Source organism: Synchiropus splendidus, chromosome 16 (assembly GCF_027744825.2).
Source record: "Synchiropus splendidus isolate RoL2022-P1 chromosome 16, RoL_Sspl_1.0, whole genome shotgun sequence".
In the NCBI taxonomy this organism is placed as follows: Eukaryota; Metazoa; Chordata; class Actinopteri; order Syngnathiformes; family Callionymidae; genus Synchiropus; species Synchiropus splendidus.
This window is the reverse complement of record NC_071349.1, coordinates 16,613,250-16,641,202: the sequence shown is the minus strand read 5'-3', so window position 1 is coordinate 16,641,202 and position 27,953 is coordinate 16,613,250. Positions and strand designations below refer to the sequence as shown.

Genomic DNA, 27,953 nt, shown 5'->3' with positions numbered 1-27,953 from the left:
CCTCTGGCAGGAGGCTACGGTCCATCCAGACCAGAACCTCCCGTCACAATAACAGCATCTTCCCCTCAGCCATCAGACTGTTAAATTTGTGATCAACTTTTATTTTATTTTATTTTATTTTATTCGAAGCACTTTCCTAGTTGCTGGAACCCCCACTGACCATGGCAATAAATTCCATTCTGATGGTTGACGGCGGTATTACACGACACGGCCAGCAGATGGCGGTGTCGCCAGTGGAACGCGACCACAGCGCCTCACAAAAGCAGCACTGGAGACGGCAGAGCGCTCGCGAACTAATGGCGTCTCTCCAGCGCGGAGCAGCTGATTTCTCACCTAACACGACAACAGAGGCGTCGAGGAGGTAAACACGACCCGCCCCCGGAGCCGTGCACTCAGCCAGCCTCGCTATCTCCCGCCTGGATGTGTCGTGGAGGCTCCTCGGGTCGTCGGGGACCGAGAGTAGCCCGCTGCTGCGGCGGTATACAAACAAACAAGAGGGATAGCTGCAGCTAATGCTCCCGGTCTGGTGTCGCGCTGCCTTCTCTCCAGGGCGGTGGGTGTTCGCCTCTCGCGGGCGTTGACAGCAGCAGGTCCTACGTTTGTTTCGTCACCGGAGGCACACGGAGTGAACATGGGCATCACCCCTTCCCCAGTCGTCTCCTCCTCCGCCTGACTCGGCCGCCTCTTCGCTAATCCAATTCAGGAGATCGTCTCTTCATTCCTTCCCCGAGGTTACACCAGCAACACGGCTCTGTCCCAGAAAGCCAGGTGAGTGTCGCTCCCATTCTTGCACGCAGGGCGACTCGTGGCCAGCGGTTGTTGCGATACGCGCTTTCTATTCTGTCGCATTTTGTTCCAGTCGACTGTCGTTAATAGCATTGTTAGTGGGGTGTTTCACCCATGCTCTAGTTTTCTGCACCCTGCATTATTTTTATGCAACAACCCTTCAACAGAATATAGTTATTGGACTCATATTTGCATTCGAGCAGTCAAATTGTAGACAAATCTATGAAATCCAGGCTGAATGACAGTGCGAGTCGTCAACACCAGGGAGCATTTGCTTCCCTTAAACATCTAAAAAACATTGACAACGCAACTATTGAGCCATTTCCATGTTTGAAAAATGTGCCTAGCGAAGAGCTATATTCATAAGAAACACATCGGGTTACAACTAGCAATGGCTGTCACTCTTGAGACCCTTTTAAGAGTAAAAAATTAGGGTGCAGTGACGCCTTTCTGCCAGCACATGCTGTTCCATCTCTAATCCTAGTGTAATATTCATTTAAGAGAATTGTAAACTGGTGAGTCAGCGGTTTATAAACACTGATGGTTGATGTATAAGGTTATAGCAGCTTCACTAGGATATTAGTGTTATATTACACATTACAGGTACGTTACAGATAATAACCGTGTAATAACACGTACAGGTGGAGTGTGTGACATAGTCATAATTCAAGCCTTTTCTGAATAGCAGTGTTGTGCTGTATAAGCCCAGCTCAGGCAACATTTTCTGCTTTGTTATAAGCAGTAATATACATGACACTAACCATACGCCAGTCCTCGGCCAGTTTATAGCTGTGGTCGGTTGCAGCACCTCACACCACTGTAAAAGACCAGATCCTTGATACTACAATCTAAATGGCATTCCTGGTCTCAAGCAGTGAAAACGCTGAACTGAATATCATCCTACTCCATGTACTGCCAAGAATTGCCAACTGTAGAATTTTATTTCTGAGAAATGCATCCGGTTCTGTGCCACAGTCTGACTCATCACTGAAGTCCACGTTTGTACTTGCCCAACCATCACCAGCACGACACAAACCTTAAAGGAAAGGAGCCACTTTTATCTCAGTGAATCAGTCTTTGGTAATTACATATAATAACTACTTTCACGATGTCTGCATTTAATGTGTAATATTGTAATTCGTATAGTTCTGAAAGACTCATCAGATGCTTCTTCTTCTATCCTCCTTCATCCCATCTATGAATCCAAGTTGTAGTCTCCTTCATCTTCTTTTGGCTGATGCTTCCTTTGCTCTTCGTCCATCGTGTTCCCTTGTCTCTGCTCTCTGTGTGTCTGGCCTCCTCTTATATAAGTGTTTCTATGTATTGTGTCACTGTTTTGATAGTCAAGATAGTCATTCTATGCCCATTTCACATGAAGAAAAACAATGACCTTTAAAGTTCCGGTGATGGACAGTTCATGGATATGATATATATGCATAACCGGTGGGTAAACTGATACATTGCATTGATCCTGCCGCATCATTCAGGCTTTTGCTTTTTGCTAAAGAAAGATGAGTCTTGTTCATCCTGTCATGCACAAGCCTGTTTTCCTCTTCAGCTCAAGAGGGTCTGTCCAAAACAGAAACACTTGTCCCTGTGTGTCCAGTAGCAGTGATCCCCAGAGGAAGACAAGTTTACTTTGACAAAGAATGAGATTACGAGCCTAGAAGTTGACGTGCTGTTCCAGGCTGTGGAGAGAGGATGAGTAAAAATACCCATACATGACGGCAGATACTCAGATAAGCACATATGAAGGGAACTCTTGGTCTTTCGAGAAGCTGCTCTGCTGTTCTGTTTTTATCTCTCTTGGTGGATGCTTGACGTTTATTCAGGCGTGTTCAACCTTGGCTATTGCTCATTCTGAGAAATATCATGCTGTGTTTTTCCAAAACATCTCTCCTGAATAGAAATATTGTGTTCTGTGATGATGGGGCATTTGCTTGCGCAGACATTGCCTGAGGTGAGCGATCAAGTGTGTACAAGCTCAAGTGCTAAATGATGCACTGTATTGTGTGAATGTTTTGGAAAGCTCATAGGTCGTACTGACCTTGCTGTCTCCTTGTGAGTGGATTTTTGTGTTTTATAACTGATATTTTAAATGTTATTAAAAGTACAAGGACATGTTTTTCTGTGAACCATTTTAGAAGCTGACTGAATGACCACAACATGCATTTTTGCGAGGATAAAAAAAGTCAGTTAAAAGCCGTTGGGAGCACTGATCAGTAAAATCTCCTAAATGTCATGTCAACAGGATGAAAGTGGCCGTTCCAGTTTTGAGCAGGCTGTTTGTATGTCTTGTTTAAGTAGCATGTTTTGCCCTATTAGCAGTCAACAATGCCCAAGCGCAATTCACATCAAGAGCAATTCAGTTTCTCACCAAACCTGTGACACTCTAGAGGCGCCGTCAAGATGAAACAGAGAAATAAATTGAACTTGCGTTTTGTTGCTAAAATACTACAAAACATGGGGAAAAAAGGAAAAAGTAATTACACCATGACATAACAGTAAAGTGTATATTCATTTCATTAATCATTATCATCCGAGGATCTATTCAAGTTGAGAATGTCTTAGCAAAACTTTATTTTAATGGACATTTATTGAGCTCTATTCAAGTTTTAATTTAGCCTTTTAATATTGAATGAATCATTAGATATTATATGAAATAAAATGAAGAGCTATGAAGGAAGAAAAACAGACATATTATGTGAGACGGGAAACAAACTTGCAAGCTTTATCTAGAGGTCGAATTGGCCACATAAACTCAGGCAAAGGGCCACATGTGGCCCCTGGACCTCATGTTGCCCACATCCAAGCTAGTTTGCCATCGTATTGCAACATGCTACGACAGTCAGGGCTGTAAAGCGGAGGCAGCAAGATGCTATTTGGCCAGTCCATCCCATGTTCCATAGAGTCAGTCATCAAGTCTTTTATCTGAGCCTGGCCTGTTGTGATGCAATTGAAAGGCTCCACTCAGTGTTTTGTTTTCATCAGCAGCAGATGTGGCCACAGTCATTTCTGGGCACAGTATTAGAGTCAGTGGCAACAGTGATACCAAGCCATCACATAAGCAACCTTCATAAGGGCGCTATGAAACTGTTCAATTCCACGCTTCACGTCAAGAGGAAAACCTGTTTAGTCAAACCGTTGTATTCATGAAGCACATAGCGGTAACACTGCAGTGTTTATGTCCTCAGTTTTTAGGCAGTGCCTGCAAGAGACAGGGATTCTAACAGGAGCATCACATTGACCGTGTCTTGCTTTTTCCAGGAGGCCGCACGTCATTTTGAATTGCTCTCGTGGGCGCGTTTATCTCGGATAGGTAGCGATCATGAAGCGAGACTCTTGTATAATAAATTCATGGATTCTGCTGACCGCCTCACACTTTGCAAGATTTAGCATCCCTGGAAGGTTGCAGCTAGCGCTCGCGATTCAGCCGGACAAAGCAGCTGTGCCGTTTAAGACTAGGGAGATAAAAATAATCACACAATAACGTGGAAGAGCAGATGACAGCTGCAGGGGGAAAATACACAGGCGCATCTCATTGATAGAATTGTTTGCTTTTAATATCCCGTTTATGATCTCACAAATGATACTGGTCTAAATCCAGAATTAAAGCAGGGTGCTGTTTATCCTGATGACCACAACATGAGTAGTTTTCGTGTTCTAAAGCTTTGGAGGGCTTCTTTTTTAATAGCGGCATATTACAACATATTCAAGACCCGGGGAGGATGCAGATATTAATTTATTCTGAGTAAGAGGTGAGTCATGGGTTTTAGTGCCACAGGTGAGTCAAAAGTGGCACAGCTTGTCATGGCATGCTTTGGTTTTCTATCTCCTATTCACATCAAGACTTTTTTTGTTTTTTTTCTGCTGAATTTGTATTTGTGGAAAATGTTTAAATACATACCATAGTATCATAATTCCTTATGTTTTTAATTGTGAATGGCTATCTGACTGTGTCAGTGTCTAACTGTGTTAAATAAATGAGCAAGAAATATACATTTATTATGATGTATTATTAGGTATGATTAATTAGAAAATGTGCATAGTTGTGTAAAACATTAATATAGATTATTAGATAATGAGCCACTCTTGGATTTCAAGCTTGTTGTTATTTATCTTTACTTAAAGTGACATACATAAACACAAAATGACAAAATCGTTCCCGCAAATAAATAACAAAGCATCTCATTTTAATGCATTTGTATTTCCATAATTCTCTTTATATACTATGTTCGAAAAGCTTCGCCCCAAAGCGGCTCAACCTTATGTTTTATCTGGCTCTTGTTAAACACCAGATGCCCTTCCTTACGCAACCTTTTTCCCATTTGCACGGACTTGCACTGGGACTGAGATCCAGGCAAGGAACAGCGACTGCAGTTGTTCACAAACATATCGTCGGCTCAGTTGCGCCTCATGTGGGATTTACTTGACAGTTATTAGCAGGCCCATTTGTGCGTGTTCTCACAGAAACTGTCATTCCAATTTTGTCTTTTTTTTTTTTTTTTTAAATAAGGCAGCTGCTTCTCACACAAACTTTATTGGCGTACGGTTGACAAACTGAAAGGTGTGACCATTCGAATGACACAGTTCCCCGCGGATTGAAGCGATTTACAAGAATATCTCCATAATTCTGATGTTTAACTGTTTGACTTTGAAGTCTAGGCGTGTTGACAGCTTCTTCAGCGATATTATCACCAGTCACATTCTTCTTTCGCAGTACTAAAATTGCCAATGAAGTCTGTTGTAATTATTTGACTCTTTTAGCTGTTACTAATGGTATAATGACAAGTCATCGCCCTGGCAGGTATCATTATCAGTCACCTTTCCTCCTCGCTACAGTTGCTATCATCCAGTCTAGTGAATTTTCTGTCTCTGTACAACTGCAGCAAACGCAACAACAGGATGTCGGCACATTTCCTCGTGTAGTTTTTGGCTTCCTTTTTCCAATTCTCCGGCAGTGGGACTTAGAGTCTGGGTTTGCTTAACAAGGCAGCAGCCAGCCAACGGCAACTGGAATGCTGGCATGCAGATGAAAATGAGAAGTGAGTGTGGAGTTAGTGTGAAATCTGTGATCTGAGAATTCCTTTTGAGAACATCCTCAGCCAAAGTGGACACTTGAGATCCGATCATGACTCACGTTCTTCTGGGTTTTGTCTCTAGAGCAGCCATGGGGGGAATTGCTTGTGAATTGTTTTGCTGGCTAGTGACGTGCGAGTGACACTGAAGCTCACATATCTGCCTATCAGTGTCCCTCTGTTTGGGCGTTTCTCTCCTCCCGAAGCCATAAAAACTCTATTGTCCTGCAGAGTGACATTCCACCCGAGACGCATGTAGTTGTTGCTATGCAGTGCTGTCATTAGAATCATTTCAATAAAACGGATCAGATTGTTGCTATGATACGACTTCACCTCGCTCCTGAGAAATGTTTAGTTCAAGTTAAGTGACGCGCATCGCCTCGACTTTGCATGTTATTTGTGCTGTATTTAATCAAGTGTAACAAGAGAGCTTGCCTCAGCTCAGTCTATGGTGAAGCTGTGCTGCCCAGTAATGTGGGCACTTTCATCTATGTCGCACGTGCAACGTGACGCAATGCCCGTTGTGCTCTGACACCATTCAACTTTCCACATTCTCTTTCAGCGTTTTGGAGCTGTTACTGTTGCATCAGCCTCCACTTCACAGGTGGTCCTTCCGTTGTCGAATGAACCACCTCAGCTAACTGAGATTCTTGGCCGTAACAAGGAAACCCTCCAAGTCCTTATGCTGTTAACATCAGCAACAAATACACAACAACTCAATTAGGTCACCTGTGACCAACAAATGTGTAAAAACGAGAAGAAAGGAGCAAAGTCGCTTTTGAAAATTGAAAAAATGGTGCAAAGAAAAGAAGACAAAGCCATGCTGCACACCAATACAATTAGCTGCTTTGTTATCTTTGTTGCGTCGCGATAAGTAGCATGACTGTTAGGTATTTACAGAGGATTCATCTATATGCAAATAAGAGCTTGACAGAAGGGGGTCGGTCTCAGACTGTGTTTCTGCCGTCGTTATTTGCTTGGTTTTCTGCCTCGAACCTCTGTGTGGGCGTTTTGTTCTTATTGCCTGCCAAATGTTTTTGGAAAACTTGTCTGCTTATTAAATCTACTTTGCTCTCCGTGTTTATTTCTTTACACTTTCCACCGCTTTAATGACAAGTCACTTGGGATTCTCGTGAAGTTCTCAACAAAGAATCACCCCGGCGCCCGTTTTGGCTCATTCGCTGATACTTTTTCTTCCTGTTATTCAGATTGTTATGAGAGGAACTAAGCTCATAACTGAGTAAATTAAAGTCACCTATGTCACCAAACACTCTTTTTTTAAATCAAAATATTACATGTTTACTCAACCTTACGAGACTGAACACAGCCACAAACCAAGTATCCTTGACATTGCAAAGAAAAGGGCTATGAATTGTCTTTCGCCTCAATTGTTTTCTTATCTTCATCCTTGCTTTCTTCAGAAATGCAACCTTGTTAATCCAATAAATATATATTGTTGCACAAAGATAGTAGATAATGGTGCGACAACAAGTGCATTCCAGACCATCAGATTAATCCCAAACTATAATCCGTGCAGATAATCTGGTTATCTTTTACTGTCAACTGAGATTTTGTGATGGACACAAGTACAAGTCACGCTTGAAGCCCCATAGTTGGAGCCTGTGAAATGTTTCATAAAGTCGTCCTCGTCTGACTGTTTTTGTACTCTCTGAAAAGACCTTGATGGTCAGGGTTTATCACCGCCACGCAACCTTGGGAGGAGGAATATTTTCACCTCACCCACTTCTCATTTTGCACCCCACAACAAACACAACCCGCACTGCAGCAAAGGGAATAAAAAAAAATCTCAAGGTAGAGATGCAAGGTTTTGTTTTTCTGCCCTACATTCCGAGGCATGGCCGTTGACCCACAGCCAAAGATACATTTACCTCCTTGGCACTGTCAGACCCACACGCAAATAGACACAGACGGCCTCTCTGCACCAATCAGCGTGCAAAAATACATTGTTGTGATTGTGTAACTGAGAAAATAGGAACTGGGCCTATCATTACTTTTGGCAGGCGTGTATCCATGTCAAGGACAGACAGCCGCCGTTTCCTCATGATGGTTTGTCACCAGTCCTATTGAAAGATTGCGCTGACCAGAAACTGCTTTGTGCAACAGAAAATATAGGTCAGTATGTAATGGTAGTGCACAAGAGATCTTTCCTGGATTAGCCAGAAGTGCATTCATATCCCCAGATACATGAACATTTTGAGTCATTTTTTCAATGTCACATGAGCTAATAACTGTGAAAGAATGAAGGAATGAAAAGCATCCTGCCCCGTGGTCTACCACTAACTGAGTTTTATAAGGTCATGGGATTTCTGGACGCAGCACAGTGGAAGCCATACAAGTCAGTGATCCTTCAAAACTTCACAGGATCCAGATGGACATATTTTACATCATCGTCTTGGTGAAGGTGAGGGCGAAGGGCCACAAAACTCAAAATAACTGTCATTATTATTCGTGCAAATATGTGGCTGTACAGAGGATGCAAGTCTTGTGTTGGAATGTCTTGCTGTCCTCATTGACCATGACTAGAAAATCATTTATGATACCAACATTGCATTGTTATCTAAACAAAAAGACAGTCCAACTCTCTCTGCAGATGACTGAACTCATTTAGTATTATTTTCTCAGGCAACTACAGTCAGCAGCAACTGGGTGACACCAAAGCATTGCCAGATTCATTTGTGTCCGTAATCTCTTTATTTGCTCATGATCCAGTTATTGACCAGAGATGAAAGAATGAAATGTGATCAGAAAACCGAACGCGAGGTCAGCCTCTCTGTCATCACAACGCTGCAGCAAAGATAAATAAATCCACTGCTCTGATGGTTTGTCAAGTAGAAATCCCATTTTTTCCCTGGTGAAGTTATGTTTGGGCAAATAGTACACCTAATTTCTTATACATATAATCTGTCTTTTGAGGAGTGCCGTCTTTTATTTCATGAACTAGCACAAATGACACTCGCGGCATTCAATTATTAAAAAAAAAAAATCACACTTTTGTGTGCTTGTTGAAACAATCACCTATTTGTGTAGCGGAAAGCTCTCTGTGTACTTTACTGTTCTCAGAGGTTTTGGGAGTGTTTGATGGAGTGGATGAGCAAAAACAATATGGATATAAATGGATGTTTTAACGTCAAAACAAAAGACAGGAGGAGGCTCTACCCCATGGCACCGCGCAGCACTCTTTTCTCATACATGCTGCTACACTGAGTTTATAAGGGATTTTAATGCCTACTGCATTGAAGTATGACGCAACAGCTATATGAGAGCTCAGTTTACCAAATCACTGCCTCTACCAGAATACGATTAAAAGCCATGTCGACACCTTTCGACCATTCAGACTGCTGTTAGCTATGTTGCTGATGAGCATTAGCTCTCACATCATTATAAAAAACAAACCAAACGGATGATTCTGAAGCTAATTCTTGTTCACTGCAGTGGAAATGAAGGCTTCTACGATAGTTGAAATGAAATGAGAAATCGAAATCAGCACCAGGCAAGTCTTGTCTGCCTTAGTTGAAAACCAACAGATGAAACAAGCATGTTGGAGCATGTCACAATTCTCCTGTGTGGCAATCTATAACCACATAATGTGTCAAGTTCCCTACATTGTTGCGTGTACGGCGTAACCCATCGGATAGTGGCGTTATTCCTTGTATAAGTTCTCACAGAGTGTTTTCAGATGCAATCCCGCGACTATCCCGTCCATGCAAAAGTGGTCACTGTTAGAGATACGTGTGATTTTCCTTTCCCAAAAACCATCAAGTGCAGGTGCACAAGTCTAGACAAGAGCACATTATTCCAGTGTGTCACAGAAATGTCGACAAGAAGTAACTTGATCTATTTTTCTGCCAGTAAGAGCAGGGAATTTTCCTGCACCCCAAGAATAATCTTTACTGTATCAGACGCTGTCAGCTTGTTCATGAGCATGATAACAAACTGCAGCAAAAACAGGCTCCAACAGCCTTGTTGACATGAATAAATATGTTTGGTTATTGTCACCATCTCATGCTGATTTGGTGCATTGTTTGCTGTCTTTTAATGTTGTTTTATGTTGTAACTTCCGACTGAAAGAAAGACAAGAGCTAGCTCGGAAATTAGGAACTGTTTGTGTCTCTCTTTTGTTCTGCTTTCTGGTTGGTAACTAAAGATCATTCACAACACAAATAACCCATTTATTCCCTCATGTTTTGTGCAGAAAGTAGTTGAAAAAAGCAGCTGGCAAAAAGAAAGAGGACTCACTGATATTACAGAACATGTGTATGATGATTCTGTGGTAAAGCTGTTGGCTAATGTTGGCACATTGGCCTTGCTCAAGTGTCCATGTGACCTAGTGCATCCGTTTGTTTTTCAGTATAAAGCCACTCCATCTATTTGAAGCCATGTGACAGGACAGAAAATTATACAGTCTAAACTGCAGCTGTGTGTGTGTTTGTGTGTTCCTGAACGGTGATGGATCATCTTGTAAATAATGCATCACGTGTGCCGCACTGCACCTTAGTTTGGTTCCAGAAGATACACTTTCCCTTTCGTTGTTTTCCCACCCTCTTTCCCGAGGCCAGCATACAGAAAGAGGCAGAAAACCTCCTGCTCCATTCATTTGCATTGGACTTAGAAGTAGAGCTCAGGGGGAGAGTTATCCAGATGAAGAGAAGGGAGTGTACCTGTGCAGTCCAGTTATATAGACATTACAATTACAAATTGTTTTCACTCCTGACGGACACAACACAAATGTGAGGTGAGAGTGAAAACATGTGTAATAGTGATGCTTTCTCTGTACCTGGTGTACACATCCCACCAGGCGTAAACAGCGCGCTCAAAGAAAACCTTTTTCATTCTATCTTTGGCCTCACCGTAGGACAAAGAAGGAAACTTTCCCCCCCATTTGCTTTGTTGCAAAGCAGAGGATCTGTACTAAGACAGCGGTCCAGTATACCATAGTTCAAAACAGTGAGTTAAGTTTGCCTCCAGCAGATAAAACCAGCTCATTTAAAGCAATCTTCCTCTGTCTTTCTGTGCCCCTACCACCTCCATAACGCTCCCTGGATCGGTTGCTAAGCAGCACAGTGTAGAGGTTGTTTACGTTGTGTGAGTGCGATGCCTGTACACACTCCTTAGGAGAGTGAGAAATTACAATAAAATAATGCAACGAGTAAAAATAGTTTTCGTGAAGTGAGAGATGTAGAGGTTACGCATTTCTGAACCGGAGCAAATTGCATTTTTGTGTTGCTAGAAGGGATCTGGCCGAATAAGAGATGATTCCAGCCGTGCTGCTTGCATGAGAGCACCCATCATGCAGAGTGAACTGTTGCTGGTAGCTACATACTAGACTTTAATACAACGCTGAAAACTATTGTCTTTTGAAAAATACTTGGCTGTGTTTTTTCATTGTTCCCCCACAGTCAAATCCCACAGGTCACATTTTGTATTCGTTTCACGTCCCGCCAGGATGGTGCTTCTTTAAAAAATGCGTTGATGAAGTCATTCTTACCTTTTCCGTTGTCTCCTGCAGCTCTGTGGCGGTAAAGATGACCATGGCACGGTACCGCCCCACATGGGAGCTGGCTGTGGACCCTTTGGTCTCGTGCAAGCTGTGCCTTGGAGAGTTCCCTCTAGAGCAGATGACCACCATCACACAGTGCCAATGTGTCTTCTGCACTCTGGTGAGACAAAGGAAAATTGAGTTGTGATGTATTTACATAGACAGGGTTGAGCTCAAATACTGTCTGATAGCTGGCTGCATCAGTAAAAGCAAATTGAAGGACAGCATAATAAGAAGAGAACTGTGGACGACCGTGCCATCCATTAAAAGAGTGCCTTCAGCAACGAAAGGCTCTGACAGGAGGTCAAAAAAACAAATCCTCATGCCTGAGATGTGAGGCTCCACTTTGGCCACAAAGAAGCAATCTTATCACAAATCAACTGGACCGCAGCCTGACACGATCTGGCACTGGAAAACAACACTGAAAGAATGCTAAAGAAGCTAGCAGTGAGTTTCTAAAGCTAAATATTTGTGCGGCGGAAAGTGCCATGGAAACGGTCTTGACAGGGCCGGGTGAAAAACTGTGTGGCTGCAAAAATAAAAGCATTTTGTCTGATCTAAATTGGTTTTCAAACCTCCTACGTTTTCAACCAAGACTGCATATCATCTCACATCTTTCCCTCCTGACAGAGTTGTACAGCAACACTCTGACCGGTGGAGCTTAACCCATTTCAGAGGAAGGAAACAGTGTCCAAGAATGGCCACTAAAAATAGCTGCTTTTTAATGCCCAGCCCGTGCGGTGGGGGCGATCGCTTAAGTCTAAAAATTTGACTTAACTGCTGCACTATTTCAAAACATAATAACTGCTTGTCTGTTTATGCGGGATTAGAGCTTGTTGACTGACTCTCTCTGTTTTCTCCCGCAGTGCCTGAAGCAGTACGTGGAACTTTTAATTAAAGAAGGCCTTGAAACGGCAATTAGCTGTCCAGATTCTGCCTGTCCCAAAAGAGGACTCTTGCAGGAAAATGAGGTACTGCCGATGAATATTGTGCCTGTTTAGCTAAGCCTCGCTTCATTTAGATCACCTCGCAATTTAGTCCATGATGGTCAAATGTTTACTGAATTTATTAGCAAGGGGATTAAACAAAATATTACTTTTTCATGCGTAATTCTGGTGTTTAATCCTCACTCATACGTACACCTTCTTTTAATGAATGAATGCAAGTATATATTTATTTATTATGTATGTGTGGGGATACATGCAATGGTACAATACAAGCAAAATGTAATTGAAAACTCTGGTATTACAAGTTAGTCTCAACCTTGCTTAACCGTCCAAGCTTTTCCCACCACAGAAATCAGTTTCAAGTATACAGGAAGCGTCAGTGGGAGGCGGTCTGCTTCCACTTGGCTCCATATTTCACCACCACCTTCAGTCACTAGTTTTAAGCTCTCAAAACACAAACGTGACGCTAACATTTCTTACATAGGAGTCTTTGGACGCCATGACCGACTGGGTCTTTGGGGAAAACAACAGCTACATTTCTCTTGCTAAACTACAGGTTTCCTGTCCTGAAACACATTGATTCCTGCAGAACAAGAGCCTCGACATGCTTGCTTTCTGCGCTGAGGTCATTCAGGGAGCAGAGTGTTCTCCATCCTCCAGGCACTTTGGCTGATGGACTCACTCAGTCTCAGTGGCCCTGCAGCGAAGCCTGGTGCTGCTACCGGCCTCGTCCATCTAATGAATCTCTGTGGCTGAACCTTATTACAACCTGAGATGCCGGTTCGGTTAAAGCTCCATCTGTATCTGTCCAGACAACATTCCTGTCACTAGTGATTACCTGTTTTCAGACGTGAGAAACATGTACTTCGAAAAAACAAGCTAAAACTATGGGGTTTCAGTCACGTTCTCACTTGCGTGTTTGAAATTCACGGTGCACCAAATCGATAGACCAATTTAATGGTGCAGATATGAGCTTATTGAAATGACAAAACTAAAAACTATCTCACTACTTTTCGGCAGGAAGGCCCATTTTTCCTCCGCTGGCTTTGTTAATCGTGATTTCCAAAAAAATGAAATTCACTGGCTCAAGCCTTCCAAGCAGTCGTGTTGGCGTCGCATTGTTCAATCCCGTCTTGCATCACACAAGTCACAAGAGTCACAAACCATCGGTCTGAATTCTGTGATGCAACTTCCTGGGGCGGACCCTGGTCATTCCATCGTTCCGATTTACAAACCCAAAAGCCTGATTCCTCAAATTTTCCGCCTCCGAGTGTTGAAACTTTCGCATCTTTTTCATACTACATCAATGGATTTTCTATTGTGATAAGAACTGCGAAGGCTGTTGTCAAAGTCGGCCAATTCCCTGGTTTGATTTCAAGGTTTTTTGTTTGGCTCCCAAGTCAATGACGTCTTTGCGCTCATGAATAGCAACCAAATTGTTTTTGTTGACTTTGTTGACAACATAAAACACACACAAAAGAAGAACCACCTCAAAAATCAGTGCAAGTGCCAGTCAGACCAATGAATTACAGTGTAATAGCATTGTAATAGCAAAGAAACAAGCAGGCACTCCTTCCGACACACTGAGCTTTTATAGTGACGTGCATTTAGAATTTTCTTAAAGCAGTGATGCCCCCCTGTCAAAGTACATTTCCTCCTGCATAGACACTGATGCCGTTGAATTTTGATTTGACATTGAAGTGGAAAGATGATGCATATTCTGCATACGTAATCGCGTCTCGCAGCTGTTGTCTATAAATACGCATAATGACCCGTTTATTCCTCCCCACTTCTCTTCCCTTCCCTGCCCCCGTAGATCGAGTGCATGGTGGCGTCAGAGATGATGCAGAGATACAAGAAGCTACAGTTTGAAAGAGGTGAGTAAACGTGAGAGCAACCGAAGGATGTTGTCAATGACAGACACCCGCCGAGCTTCTCACTGTCCTCGGCTGCTGTTATCTGCTACAAACAAAGGGATGACGCCAACTCTGTCTGGCACGTGTTGCCGGTGGGCGAGTGACTCATTTGCCCACTCTGGACATTTATATCGAGTGTGAGAGTTTCGGAAATAGATAGAGCTCTCACCCAAATTAGCAGCAACCTCCGTTTTCTTTCGTGGCCCTAGTATTTCCACTCCAGCTTCCATTCAAACGCTGCAATGGCTTTTCAGAATATTTCTGAAGCAGTTCTTCTTTTAAGCAGACATTGTCCGACAAAGACTGAATTGGCAAGTCAACTAAAATGATAGAGCAGATTGATGAGAGCATTTTCATCGTTCATTCACTGTAATCTAAGTTTTCTTAATGGAAAAATATATTTTTTCCATTAAACAAATGTTCAGGACTCAATTCTAAGGTTTGTAAAATTAGAGTTGTGTGTTAAAAATTAAATCGGTCATAATTCCTTTTTAAAATCTCTATATTCAAATTTTCTGTAATAGATTAAGCAAAAAAAAAAAAAAGCTTCCTCAGAATGTGTTTTTTGTTTTTAGTTTTTAAAATTATTAAGGAGAAAAAAAATGTTGTCGCTGTAATTATTATTGTTTTTTTTAATTAATTTATTTTGTTTTGCTTGTGAGTAAACACCGAACCAAGTCCTAAGCTTCATGTTTAAACAGGAGTTAAAAGAGTAGGGTTATTTATATTTTGTAACTTGATCACAACACGGCAAAGTGTCCATAAATTGTGCTCAAAGTTATCTTATAAACATCGAGTAAACGCTCCAACACAATCACTGACTGTCACTAATATCAGTGTGAAACGTCTGAAACATTCTGTCAATCGAGGAACAACAACACTTCTGCATTGAAGATACACTTAAGAGTGTCCTGCTGTGTGATCATCAGTCACAGACATGTCTGCCAGGGGGCGCACAAACAAAAGTCATCCATGTCCATTCACAGCTTAAGTTCGAGTATAACGGATGAAAGTGCTCGAGAAGAGCCATTAACATTCCCTGTGAAAGTGTGCTCAACCAGACCAGTGAGGCGGAACAGTCGCTGTTACTCTCACTCCTTATTTGTCAGTTGGAGCCAAGAGTGCATGTGGGAAAAGTGCGTCAAGTTCTTGGCAGAAAGGAGAAGAGGAAGCGAAAAGGTCATGCGCATCATGCTTTCACTTTTGGTCAGGAAACTAACTTTGTCCAAAGCAGATTTTCCTTGTCACGCATGAACTCTTTGATGTCATCTGAATACAATACATATATATGTATATATATATATATATATATATACTTTTGGTCAGGAAAAGTATATATATATATATATATATATATATATATATATATATACACACACACATATATATAATTTATTACTGTTAAAATGACAGTTTACAGCTTATCAATCTCGCTGAAATAAAAATAAACAATGACTTCCCTCTGAAAGAGGAAGGCAAAGTCTGTCAGTAAGAAACAACACTGATGCAAATCTGATGTAATATGAGTCTGTGTTTGCGTTTGGCACCTCATCTACTGTATATTCATGATCAGAAACCTACGAGAAATGAAAGAGCAAGTGACTCTTGTCCAATTGTAATGCGTGTTATTGTCCTCTCCTTCACGTTTATTAGAAATAAGACGATTTTAATGCCTTTACTCAACTTATAGTTTGATCAGTTATATAACTGGGGGCGGTAGTGTTGCTTACAATGAAGTTGCATCAGCTTTTTGAAATATTGACTCATCATTCAGTGTTCAAATATATTTCTCAATATATTTCCACACACTTTCTGTTTAAATGTATTTTTTTATTATTTTATTTAGCATTATTTTATGGTTTCAGTGAGTCAGAGGGTATGAGATTACACATAAATGAACTGTCATCCCTGTATGATGAAAACAACCCTCACAAAAGCACAAGATCCATGTGAAAGAGGAAGTCTTGGGGCTTAGATCACGCCGTGCACCTAAATCTGCCTTGTCACGCCTCATGGCCATGAAGCAATTTTGTTGGATGTGACCTCACCAACCTCATGGCAGATGGAGCGCAGCTAAAGGCTGGTAACTAGCACCGCTCTTGGGCAAAGAGAACAGTCAAAAATGTTTTTGGCAAACGCTTTCAGCTCCGGCCATATGCTTGGAAGATACCGTTGCCCTCTATTTGGTTCAAAACCCGCATAAATATCACAAAAAGAGGACCACAAATATGCTGCCTTTGCAGGCCTTACCTTCTTTTTCTATTTAGTTAATTGAGGTGAGGTAAGCATGTAAATAAACGTGAGCAAGATTATCGCTGCCTCGTTGACTTTAAACCCTTTAGATCAATGCACTGTCAGCCGCCAGGCTTCATGAAGCAAGATATTTCTCATTGAAAACTCGTCTCTCGCTGCGTCCCGTGTCACCAGAGGTGCTGCTGGACCCGTGCCGGACGTGGTGCCCTTCGTCCACCTGCCAGGCGGTGTGCCAACTTAAGGAAGCAGACTCTCCAGCTATGCCCCAGCTGGTCCAGTGCGCCGTCTGCGCCCTGGAGTTCTGCTCGGTCTGCAAAGCCAACTGGCACCCGGGGCAAGCCTGCCCAGAGAACAACCTGCCCATCACAGCCTTCCTACCAGGCGAAAACAGGTACTCTTTCTAATACTCGCCATTTGTTTTTGCCCGGCAATTACATGTATTTATTTGAGGAAAAAAGTTAACTTTGCTGAGTGTGAAGCGGCCGGGATGAGGATCAGCACCTCCATATCCGAGGCCATTGTTCTCGACTTGAAAAAGGTGCTTTGCCCTCTTCAGGTCGGTGGAGTGTCCTTTCCTCAAGTGGAGGAGCTAAGGTTTCTTGGTGTCTTGTTCATGAGTGAGGGACGAGGGGAGCGTGAGATTGACGGATTGGTGCAGCGGCTGCAGTGATGCGGTCGCTGTACCAGACTGTCGTCGTGATGAAGGAGCAGAGCTCAGTCAGACAGACTCAGTCTACATTCCCACCCTCATCTGTGGTCATGAACTCAGGGCCATGACCAAAAGAACAAGGTCCCGGACACAAGAGATCTAAATGAGTTTCCTCTGCAGGGTGGCTGGGCGCTCCCTCAGAGACAGGAGCTCAGACTAGAGCCGCTGCTCCTCCACATCGAGAGGAGTTGGCTCGGTCGTCTCCCGGTCGCCTCCCTAGAGAGGGGCGTTCCCCACAGGGAAGACCCAGGACACGTTGGAGGGAATATGTCTCTCGGGTGGCCTGGGAAGGCCTCAGGGTCCCTGCAGATGAGCAGAGTTTATGTTAAATATTATTATAAAACATGATAAACTGTACTGTACAATTTTCTTTAGAATATTTTAATGCACAAACCACGTTCATTTCCCCAAATAAATCAATAAATACATTATTTTTTTAGGGTTTCAGTCAGTCAATGATACCATGAAGGCCCTTTTAGTCATCTCCGAAAATGGCAGGTGCCATGTTGGATGAAGCACAGCGGCACGTTCAGCCTGCGTGTCTCTAAACTCAGTCTGACAGCTGGTTTGTCTTGCAGCTCGGAAGAGCACCAGAAGAGCTCAGGCATTAATTAATGGGACTAAAGAGCAATCTGCCAAAAGAAAACCGCGCAGCGAAGTCTGACGTAATCTTCGCGGAGAATCCAGGATGTGTCTGAAGACAACAAACCTGACTTGAATATCTGGAGCTGACCCCTTTCTTTGTGTCATCCTATTACTCGGGAAATGCCATTAGCTCCGTCAGGCTTTCGACTATCTGGCTCGGAGCTCACCGCGGGGGGGATTAACAGGTGGACTCAGGCTGGGGGGGGGAACTACACTTCGAGCTCAAAGGACGATCCTGAATAGACTCGGCTCTGACCACTTTTATGGTGCTACATTACAGGGCCATAAACTCAGTATCTATCAAGTATAATGCACTGCTTATAAGTCAGGCTCGACACACGTAGGAAAGCTAACACTTTTTCCCATCAGCCCTTGGGGAACTTCATTGATCAGTTGCCACTACTCTTCGGTAGCAGTGTCAGTAGTAACTTCCTAACTTCTCAGATCTGACTGAGGGATCCTAAAACCTTCCTAATCCAGAGTGAAGACATAATCTCTCCATCTGGTCCTCTCAGTCTGGCGGGTAGTTTCCTCCATCCAGCTGGGAGCGTTTTAAACTCACCTACACAAGGGCGTGTTCTGACCTGTGGTCTCATTGTATTGTGAAAAAAAAACAGAATTTACAAAGCTCTTTATGTTAACTAATAATTTGACAAGAAAGAGTGTAAAGCAGAATTACTACAGTAAATTATGATGATGATACAGTTGAATAAGATGGGAAAATGAGGTTAAATAAAAAATGGAAAAGACCACAGTATCTGACAAAGAATACGCAATTGATCAGAAAATGTATAATTCTATTAAAACACACTGAAAAATAGCATATATATTCAGTGTATTTATTTGACTTTTTCCCTGCGTTGTATTCCTGTGTGTTTCAGCACAGAAGCAGCCTCTAAAATCTATTTTTTTTTCCTGGATAAAAGTAAGATGTACCTGAAGCCAAGGCACAAATATAAACTGGGAAGCGTATTATCTCTGCAACAGCTGCGTCCTCGGAATATAACTAACTCTCTGTGGACAGTTGCTCGGCAGAAGAAAACAGCAATAAAGTGGGTTTGCTCTGAGAATTCACCAGTGTATCGTCGGCTACGTGGAAACGGGAGGTATAAATAATGTTCGGGGCGTCCTGTCCTGCCTCTTGCGGGATGATTGATTGACTCTCTCCGTCGGCGTTTTGCGTCACTGTAAGGTGTTGTGATGTCATTTGGACTCGTAAATCAGGACCTGTCGTGTTAGCTGACCAACAATGTGTTGTAGTTTTTTTCTTTAAACACGTCCAAGTTCAGTGTTTTTATATGAGACGATGGAAAAGGCCTGAGAAGTCACCTGGGAATGTGATGTCTACAAATAGACTGCAGTATCGACGAGCTCTCACTGAGACTGGTGCAGATGCGTCACAGGATGGAGTATGAGCAGATGGTTCTCTGAACTCACCACAAGATCGATTCATAGGCCCTGTCAATGTGAGCGTGTCAGCCTGCGACAGATACCTGCCTCACTGCGGCGCCGCTGAAACAAGAGAAGGCTGCCTCAACTCGCCCGATTTTGCTCATCCGCAAGTGTAGTAACACTGTAACCTGCTTCTGTTCGCAGCTCGTTCTTCAAGAACGAAGAGGACGACGCACCAATCAAACGCTGCCCCAAATGTAAAGTTTACATCGAGAGGGACGAGGGCTGCGCACAGATGATGTGCAAGAATTGCAAGCACGCCTTCTGCTGGTACTGTCTGGAGTCTCTCGACGTGAGTCTGGGTCTCAATCCCCGGGAATCGCTGGTTAGCATTCAGCACTTCAGGTTTTTACTGACTAAAACAACGCAGCGCTTACCTCACCACTGATGCTGACCGATTGAAATGTTAAAAAATACTATCTACATCCAGGTTAAAATACCAGCTTGTTTATTTTATGATCCTTTTCATTTAGCAGGGAGAGTCAAGTTCATTATTTTACAATGTAATGTGATGCTGAAAAATGAAGTCAAGGATATTCATATTTAATTCATGTGAGCAGAGAGAGCAACATGTAGCGGTGCTTTTCAGCGTCTTTTTAGGGACTCTGAAAATATGTATGTCAGAGGTGGGGTTCGATAAAAAAATATATAAATTAATGTAATTTATAAATTATATATAAATTAATTTTCCAATCCTGTTTACTCTCCTTCTTCATGGATGTTTTGGTTATGACATCACATTGTATAATGAAATGCAGCAGGAACTGGTGCAATGAAAAATAGTTTTTCTACATCAACTTATTTTTACTGCAATAACTTAATCTAAATTCATACATTTGAGTCCCAGCCCTTATTAGATAGTACAATATTAAAATCTAACTCATACGCTTTACATGACAAATAGAGATGTAATATCAAATGAGAACTGCATCTATTAAGGAGAGAAACCTTGCTCTAACCTTTTCTAAGGAAGTTGTGGTCGAAGTATTTCTAGTGATTCATGGCCACAGTGAAGAAGGAGCGGTTACCGTTCAGGTTGAATAAGCCACTGCGTCTTACGTAATCCCACATGCGCCGCCACAGAGGGCATCTGCAACGCAAGGTTCTTCCAACAGCCGACCCTGTCTCTTACAATCAGCAGTTATCGTCCTCATCTCTATTGTGTCTGTGCTTTTTCTGCTGACAGGACGACTTCCTCCTCATCCACTACGACAAAGGACCCTGTCGGAACAAACTGGGACACTCCAGAGCGTCCGTGATCTGGCACAGAACACAGGTGAGAAAGCCGGAGACTCACGCCGCCTCAGCGGTGGAAACACGTGAGCGCAGGTTTGCTCTGTCATATATCGAAGCCCCTTAGATGCCATGTTATAACAGGGTAATAACTGGCAACTACTTTCACCCCTGGGTAAGTACTCATACTGGGGTGCGAGGACGGAGCAGCCTGGTGGTCTCTCTGCTCTCATTCTGTAACATAAGACAAATTTTTAGCCATTACCGTCGATATGCAGACGCACGCCACACTTTGGATGATGTCGCTTACATCACTGGATCAACTCTTGTTTTCTGCCTTTAGAAGCCACTATAGTTTTTGGTTTTCATTCAGTTGTGATTGCACTGAGAGCCCTGAAACTATCGACTCGTGTGTTAGAGCTTCACCTGAGTCTCATCCATGTTTGGGTGGTGCTGGAGGCGACACAAGCTCTGGTTTACTGCTTTCAGATTTCCTTACTTTTACTTTAAAATTGAGACAAGCTGAGACAAGCCCCCCTTTTTAATTTTCTTTTTTTTTATAAGTTCTGATGATCCGCTGTTGCCTCGACTGTGCAACTCCCATGTGACTCCTCATCATGTGAGCAAAAAAAAAGAGAAAAACTAAAACAACGTGAGGTTTTTCAAAAATGTAGCCGTGTGGTCTCCGAAGTCTAATGAAGTATACATAAGTATACACAACTGGCTTCAGATTCCAGGCCTGAAAGCACTAGTGAAGCCAGTTTTACTTCCTTTCCTTCTTTCGCTTTAGTTTATTATTAAATCCAGTGACGTCCACTTGTCCTGCATGGGCGTCAGTTTGCCGTCGTAAGCACACAGTGGCATCTGTTGCCCACTGGGCCCGACTGAGTCACAGGATGAGTGTATGAGCTGGTGGTCAGGTTGATCTTCTCTAGTTTGTCTTCAGTTGACTCGCTTCTAACCACAGTAATGGACAAGACGCTGCACAGTCCTGACATTTCCAAACCATTACCCGGACCTGTGAGTGCGCCCAGACAGTGACGTCCTTAGTGAGGACCTAATCCCTATCATCTGCTTCCTATTGATCAAAAAAATATCTTCTACTCTCGGGATACTTGTTTTGATGCCAGATATTTGACCTTAAGACAACATCTATAGAGCCATTATAAGTTGCTATCTGCATGTGACTGTTATGTAGCCGCACTGGTTGCAGACATTCTGGAGTCTGGCTCCCCCGTGTGGTGGATGAGTGAAGCTACTCATTAAAGACAATTGTTGATCCGGCTATATACAATAGATGGAATCGTTAAGCCACAAGTACATTACTTGTAAAGCAAACAGCCTTATTTGTTTAACTCCTGCTTGTAAAGCTTTCTCGCAATATTTCAGCATCTAATTTGCAGACAACTCCCGTCAAACTTCTTGGATCCGACAAAAAATTACTCTGTGAAACACCAGTTTTTTAAGTAATTTGATGGAAAAAATAAAAAGATTATTCATAAATTATCAAAGAAAATAAAAATGATCGTATAAAAAAATGTCAATGGGAGAACGTAGCAAAGGTAATAATCGATTTACTATTTAGTCAGGAAGGATGTGTTCATATTAATATGAAATGTGATGTATAATAATGCATGATAATAATATAAGTTGGCTATGTAAAATAAAAGATAGTCTTTCAAAATGGCAGTGTTGTGGTGCCAATTAAATTCTGCAGAATCAAATGCGCATTGAGGACATATTGAGGTTATATTGACAACAAAATACAAATGAAAATGATCAGTCATATTATGATTTTTTTTGTTTTATTGATCCTGGAATTGACCTTTTGTCGAGTTTGTCACCATCTGGCGGTCAGGAATACGTACTGCACACGCCCTGAAAATATTTTCCCGCCAGGTACTTTGCCACACTTTTAGAGTGTGAGCATGTTCAGGAACGAATGAACAGTTTGCTGGGATCTGTCTTCAGACGACCACTGAGTGGGACTCTTTACATGGCTAAGTCTACTCTGCCCCCTGCAGGTGGTGGGGATCTTCGCTGGATTCGGCCTGCTCCTGCTCGTCGCCTCCCCCTTCCTCCTCCTGGCCACGCCCATCGTCCTCTGCTGCAAGTGTAAATGCAGTAAAGGCGACGACGACCCGCTGCCGACTTAAGCATTCCTGCCGGCGGGGCAGTAAGTGGCCTCGCAGGATGGATTTTCCCTCATTCTCACCTATTTATCGTACTCCCTGCTTCATTTTTGGCTGCGAAGCTGCGGCTGCTTCGGGGATCCATCGCTCTGCATGAGTGAGGCTGGTTGTTGCAGCTCTGCCGGCAGAGAGCTGCGGGGTCAAGTGTCAAGAGGCCAAACTTGTCAAGGCCGAGGACGCCGGCGCATTGGGGGCGTGGGGCGCGTCTTGCGAGAAAACTACGGCTCGAACAGTGACGCGGCGAGCCACTTGAGAAAGAGCCAGCGAGGCCCTGCGTTATTTTGCGACACTCCCCAACGACACACACATGTAGCTCTACAGAATCAGTCAGTAGCATCTGAGTGGCACCGCTCGACCTGCACACGGGACACCAGGTCACGTCCACGACTGACGTAGAGACGCGGCGCCACCGCTCAGCTCAGCGTACGTCCTCCCGATGATGTCAATGTTTTTTAACCCTTCGCTTTGAACAGGACCGTGCTCAGAGTGTGTCGCGTCTTGTGCCCGGGAGTGTGTCACACAGCGGGGAGCGCCTCTCGGTTTGACGCCCGCTGGGTTCAAAATAACTGAACTGGCAACATGCTCTGAAATGACCGAAGCACAAAACAGTGTAGTCAACTAGGAGTGGCAAGAGAGGAAATAAATGAGGAAATATAAAAGATGGATACATGAAGTCGAGATGCTTAAGAGCATTTCCGTTTAAGGTTTGTTTACTTTTCTGTGTTTAGTTCCACATTTATTTTCTCATTTTGGCACTCCTGGGATTCCGTAGTCACTGGAACAGTGAAGCTAGGTATGGCAACACTGTGAGGGCAAAAGTGGTGAGGAAGTGGGGTGACATGTTACACCTTCAAAATGATTCATAAGTAAGAGCATAGACTCAGAAATTTACCAAAATATAAAGAGAAACCTGTCGATTTCTTGCCGCCATAAAATGGCTGCCATTTGATTCTGATGGAAGTGGTGCGTTCAAGTGCGCTGGGACTGTTCAGAAGTTTAGGTGGGATCTGAGGTGCTGGGGTTAGCCATAACCCGCAGCACCACAAGTGAACGCACTATAAAAGTCCAGTCTGTCAAACAGAACCCGAGCGGCGCTCCTCCTTCTTTGTTCCTCAGCATCACTCCTCCTGTTCAGCAACAGAGATGCCACTCGGGCTCAAACCCAAACCCAAAGCCAAAACAAACAAAAAGAAAAAGCCTTAATTTGTGACTAGCCAAAACCATTCTACCCTCTGCATTAAAAAAAAAAAGAAAAGAAAAAGCAAATGCAGACTACGATCCCTTTACAGAGTAAGATTCTATGATGTCGTCCATTTCTCATGTCGGGTCCACCCCGCCCCGCTCATATCACAAACTTGCATATGTCAGTGGTCTGTGTAGTTTCTGTTGGACGTCAGACCCCAGCAACAAGCAGCTATTCCCTCCGAAAACATTCAAGAATGTCGACATTTTTGGGCACATTTCTACGAGGCTGCTCTTTATATCACTTTATCTATGCAAGTTTGTACATTGTCACGAGGAAGGGTTCGCTGCGGAGTGAAGCTACAGAATGTACACGCGCATATCTTTTGTTTCAAGAGGGGAAGGAAATTCGTTTTTCTACGTGGGTGTCTGAGTCTTCAGTCTTTTTGTCAGTAAAATCCTCACCTAACAACCGATCATAGATGAACGTGCTCGCTCCAGGATTTCGCAGAGTTGTGAGCGGAAATATGAATATGAATGAAACCCTCAGTTATTTACTTGTTGAAGGGTCGATAAAAGATCCGACTGATGTGTGGAGGGCGGAGCCATAAGAGACTTCTGAGGCTTCATGAAACAGTGTCCTGATTTTCAGAGGCCACCAGATGGCGCTGTCTGCTGTAAACTGTTTGGATTTGAACTAATTCAATAAAACCCCTGTTCTAAAAAAAAAGAGCTCCATCTAGTGACACTGTTTCATGAACCCTGCAACACTGTTTCATGATACCGCATCTACCCATCACTGGTGGCTAATAACTGATCCATAAAACCTCAGAAAGATTGCTGCTTTTTCATTTACTGCTTTACCAAATCAAACAATTCTAAATTGATCTACTAGATGTGATTCTGATTTAACTGATAAAGTGGAAAAAAATAGAACTTTTATAGTAACAAAAATGAATAACTACTTGGCTGTAATAGACTTTTTTTGCAAGTTTTTTGACAGTGGACAAAAAGATGTGATTTTGTTGTCCTGTAGGTGTCAGTAGAGAGCCGTCCATCCACATCCAAGAAGCGTCTTCTGCTACTGAGACCGTCGTGCTCTTCTTCATAATAATTTTTCACTTATTAAAGAGCTTTTTTAAAAACTTTCAATTATGTTTTCACTGAACTTTTTAGAATCAGAAAAACGTTATTAATCCTTATTAACTAATTTAATTTATTGGAAATAAATATTAAAAAGTAACTTCAAAAAAAGATATTAAAATAGTGAAAGGGATAGAATAATTGAAATTAAAATGGAAATAAAGATGAGTGAATAGACCAGACTAAAATAAAATATTGTTCATCAATTTCATCTCTCAAGAAAAATTTCCAGAAGGTGTCAGCAGAAGACAAAGTCAGTTTTTCCATTGTATGAATTCGGATCGCAGGGGCAGCAGGTGAATTTAAGTGGCCTAGAAACCTCCAGGTCCAGATGCCTGCTTGCCTTCTGGCTTGGCTCTTTCTTTGAACGCATCCTGGAGCACCAAAAAGGACGGCAAAGATGCGAAGGAACACTGCGAAATCTTGGAAAGACCACTCTGCTGTTGCACTGGTGAAACCACTGAGCTGCCCTTTGTGTGAATTACAAAACACTTTTTTCCTATTTTTATTTTGGCTCTACTGAGGAAGGCCACGCCAGTGTTCGTGTAGCAAAGGATTTCAGCCATGTGCGGCTCCAGACACCAAAATTCAAGGTAGCTTGTTTTTGGAGAAGCTGTTCCACCCTGTCGTCTGTAGCTTTTAACAGCAGTAGCCATCTCACCTGTCTCAAACTCATCTTCCTGTTGTTTCCGACAATCGTGCCAAGCAGACCGGAAGTCCATTCATGAACCGTCCCTACAGGGTCGCTCCGTTTTCACGCTTCTTCTCCTGCTACTGTCCGTAGTTGTTACATGAGCTGGTGTGTTTACCGAAAGCAGCAGCTGAGCTTGATGTCAACACCATCGAAACGACTGCGGGAGACTTTCACGTGGCACAATATGGCGTCGAACAAATCCTCATCCCTTCCACTGTGTTTTTGACGAAACTGGTTGATCAAATATGCAACAGAATAAGGGCCAAAACCGCGACCATCAGGATCCACTCGACAATTCCAACCTACAGCAGCACAGAACAAGAGCTACTTTGCTTACGACGTCTTTGTACCTATTTTGTCAGGAACTTGCATGACTTGTTTAATATTGTAGCCCTCACCACCTGAACGGTAGCTTCTCATCCTGCTTTCGAATTGGACCACGACGGTCAATAAAGTTGCTCTTCCCTCTCTGTGACTTTAAGTTCATGGCAGACACCATTCTCACTTCGGTTTTGTCGGAATATAAGTGCCGTTTGTTGACATGTTGGTGTTTCAAAAAAGAAAAAAGAGAAGGTCCAGACATTGTACAATGGCATATGTATCGGTTCAATATATCTACGGTTCCACTAACACTGTGACACCAGGTATTAAATGTTTTTTGTGACCATGACCCGCTCCTTCTTTCTCCGGAAACACTTTCGTGGCTGGCTCCATCTAGTGGCAGAAAAGGAAACTATGGCTGTAATGGTAAACTTTCAATTGAAATTCTAAAATATTACAAGGGGAATTCAGCTTAAAATGAATCAATTTAAATGTGTATTTAATGAGTTTATTTATTTTAGTTTATGAACAACAAATAACAATAACAACAAATAACAAATTGTGTTATTTTGAAGTAAATTTCCCCCTTTTTATACTTATTTTTATATCAAATATAATATATTCTATACTCTCTTTTTAAAGAATTTTCATTAGTGGTCCACAATTCAGTGTTTTAAGGATTCAGTGCTCAGGATTTATTTCTATCTCACGAGCAATGATTCTGAAACTCAAAATTTATTTTAAAAAAATACATAAATACATGTCATATGTATTTCTCTTTCCTAGAATTTCAATAAAAACGTAGAAAATTTAATAAAACGTGACACACCACATGAGCTCCCTCTAGTGGTGGAACGTGGGGACTTCATTAAAAGGAACAAATAATGTTTTAAAGCTATACAGTACGTCTGTTTTATTAACTTGCTTGATTTAAAATTATTGTTTAACTAAAAAAATATTATAAATACAATATTCTTCTGAAGATTTAATGAACAAATATGCATCCGGTTTAATCTTTATTTTAAATTTAAATTCATATTTTGAATTCCCTCAAAGTTTTATACTTTGTTTCCACTAAATGTGTATTTATTATACTCAAACTTAAACTGTTTTCAGTGTAAATATTTGACCTTGTTTTCCTGTGGAAACAGATGCACTTGGTGTTGTCTTGGTTTTGCGATATCTTTCCTGTGTCACACGGGAGGAAATATTGCTTTTATTCTGGTTCAGCCATATTGTTGTTGGGATTGTTTGTTTGTTCCAGCGCAGAAAGGAGACTGTCACTTTGTAATTCAGCGATCAAACTCTTCTCCTCACATGTTCAGGCCGTCTGCTGCCTCCTCTTTGTTCAGTGGCGTCACGGCCCTCTCCTTCATATTCACCGCCGCGCTCTCTGTTCCTGCTCATCAGACACGTGTCAGGCTTTTGTTGAGGTCTGCCAAAGAACAGGTTGTTCTGTCCCTCTCCTCCTCCTTTGTGTCGACTTCCTGCCAGATGCCGAACCGGGAGCATTAACAAGACAACGCTGGAAATGAAAGTGCAAACGATGGGTGATACATCATCCCTCGCCAGCTGTTCTCTGTTTTGGAGGTCCGTGGGCCAATCGCGGGAGAGCGCCGCAGGAAGTGGCTCTCGCCGGGAGCTATGGCGACAAGGGTTTTTGAGGATGTTATCGGGGGCGAGTGGCTTTGGACGGTGGACGACAAAGAGAGCCAGGTGAAGATGAAGAGATGAGGCCTCTTGCACCTGCTTCTCTTCACCAGAGTTGGATTTGTGCCGAGGCTAACACTCGAATGAGCGCTTCACGAAGCAGTGCTCTAATATTCAGCAGCCAATAGGTGGCAC

General features: G+C 42.6%; 1 protein-coding gene across 2 annotated transcripts; it reads left to right on the top strand.

Moving 5' to 3' along the window:
• The first annotated feature begins 250 nt into the window (after window positions 1–250).
• Window positions 251–26,454, top strand: rnf144aa (ring finger protein 144aa). 2 transcript variants are annotated; one of them, XM_053845311.1, is made up of 9 exons: window positions 281–361; window positions 550–768; window positions 11,392–11,542; window positions 12,288–12,392; window positions 14,185–14,245; window positions 16,712–16,928; window positions 19,488–19,635; window positions 20,530–20,619; window positions 22,601–26,454. In XM_053845311.1, the coding sequence occupies exons 3-9, from the start codon at window positions 11,408–11,410 to the stop codon at window positions 22,730–22,732; spliced, it is 888 nt and encodes a 295-aa protein (XP_053701286.1). In that variant the 5' UTR covers window positions 281–361; window positions 550–768; window positions 11,392–11,407; the 3' UTR covers window positions 22,733–26,454. The 2 variants fall into 2 exon arrangements, with proteins under 2 accessions (XP_053701285.1, XP_053701286.1); XM_053845310.1 differs by having other exon boundaries at window positions 251–768.
• The last annotated feature ends 1,499 nt before the right edge of the window (window positions 26,455–27,953 follow it).

What these genes read in the sequence shown, in the direction of transcription:
- rnf144aa (XM_053845310.1), top strand. Translation starts at nt 11,408, where the DNA reads ATGACCATGGCACGGTACCGCCCCACATGGGAGCTGGCTGTGGACCCT. An exon ending in GACTCTTGCAGGAAAATGAG is followed by an intron (nt 12,393 to 14,184) that starts GTACTGCCGATG and finishes CTGCCCCCGTAG; the next exon opens with ATCGAGTGCATGGTGGCGTC. An exon ending in GAAGCTACAGTTTGAAAGAG is followed by an intron (nt 14,246 to 16,711) that starts GTGAGTAAACGT and finishes CCGTGTCACCAG; the next exon opens with AGGTGCTGCTGGACCCGTGC.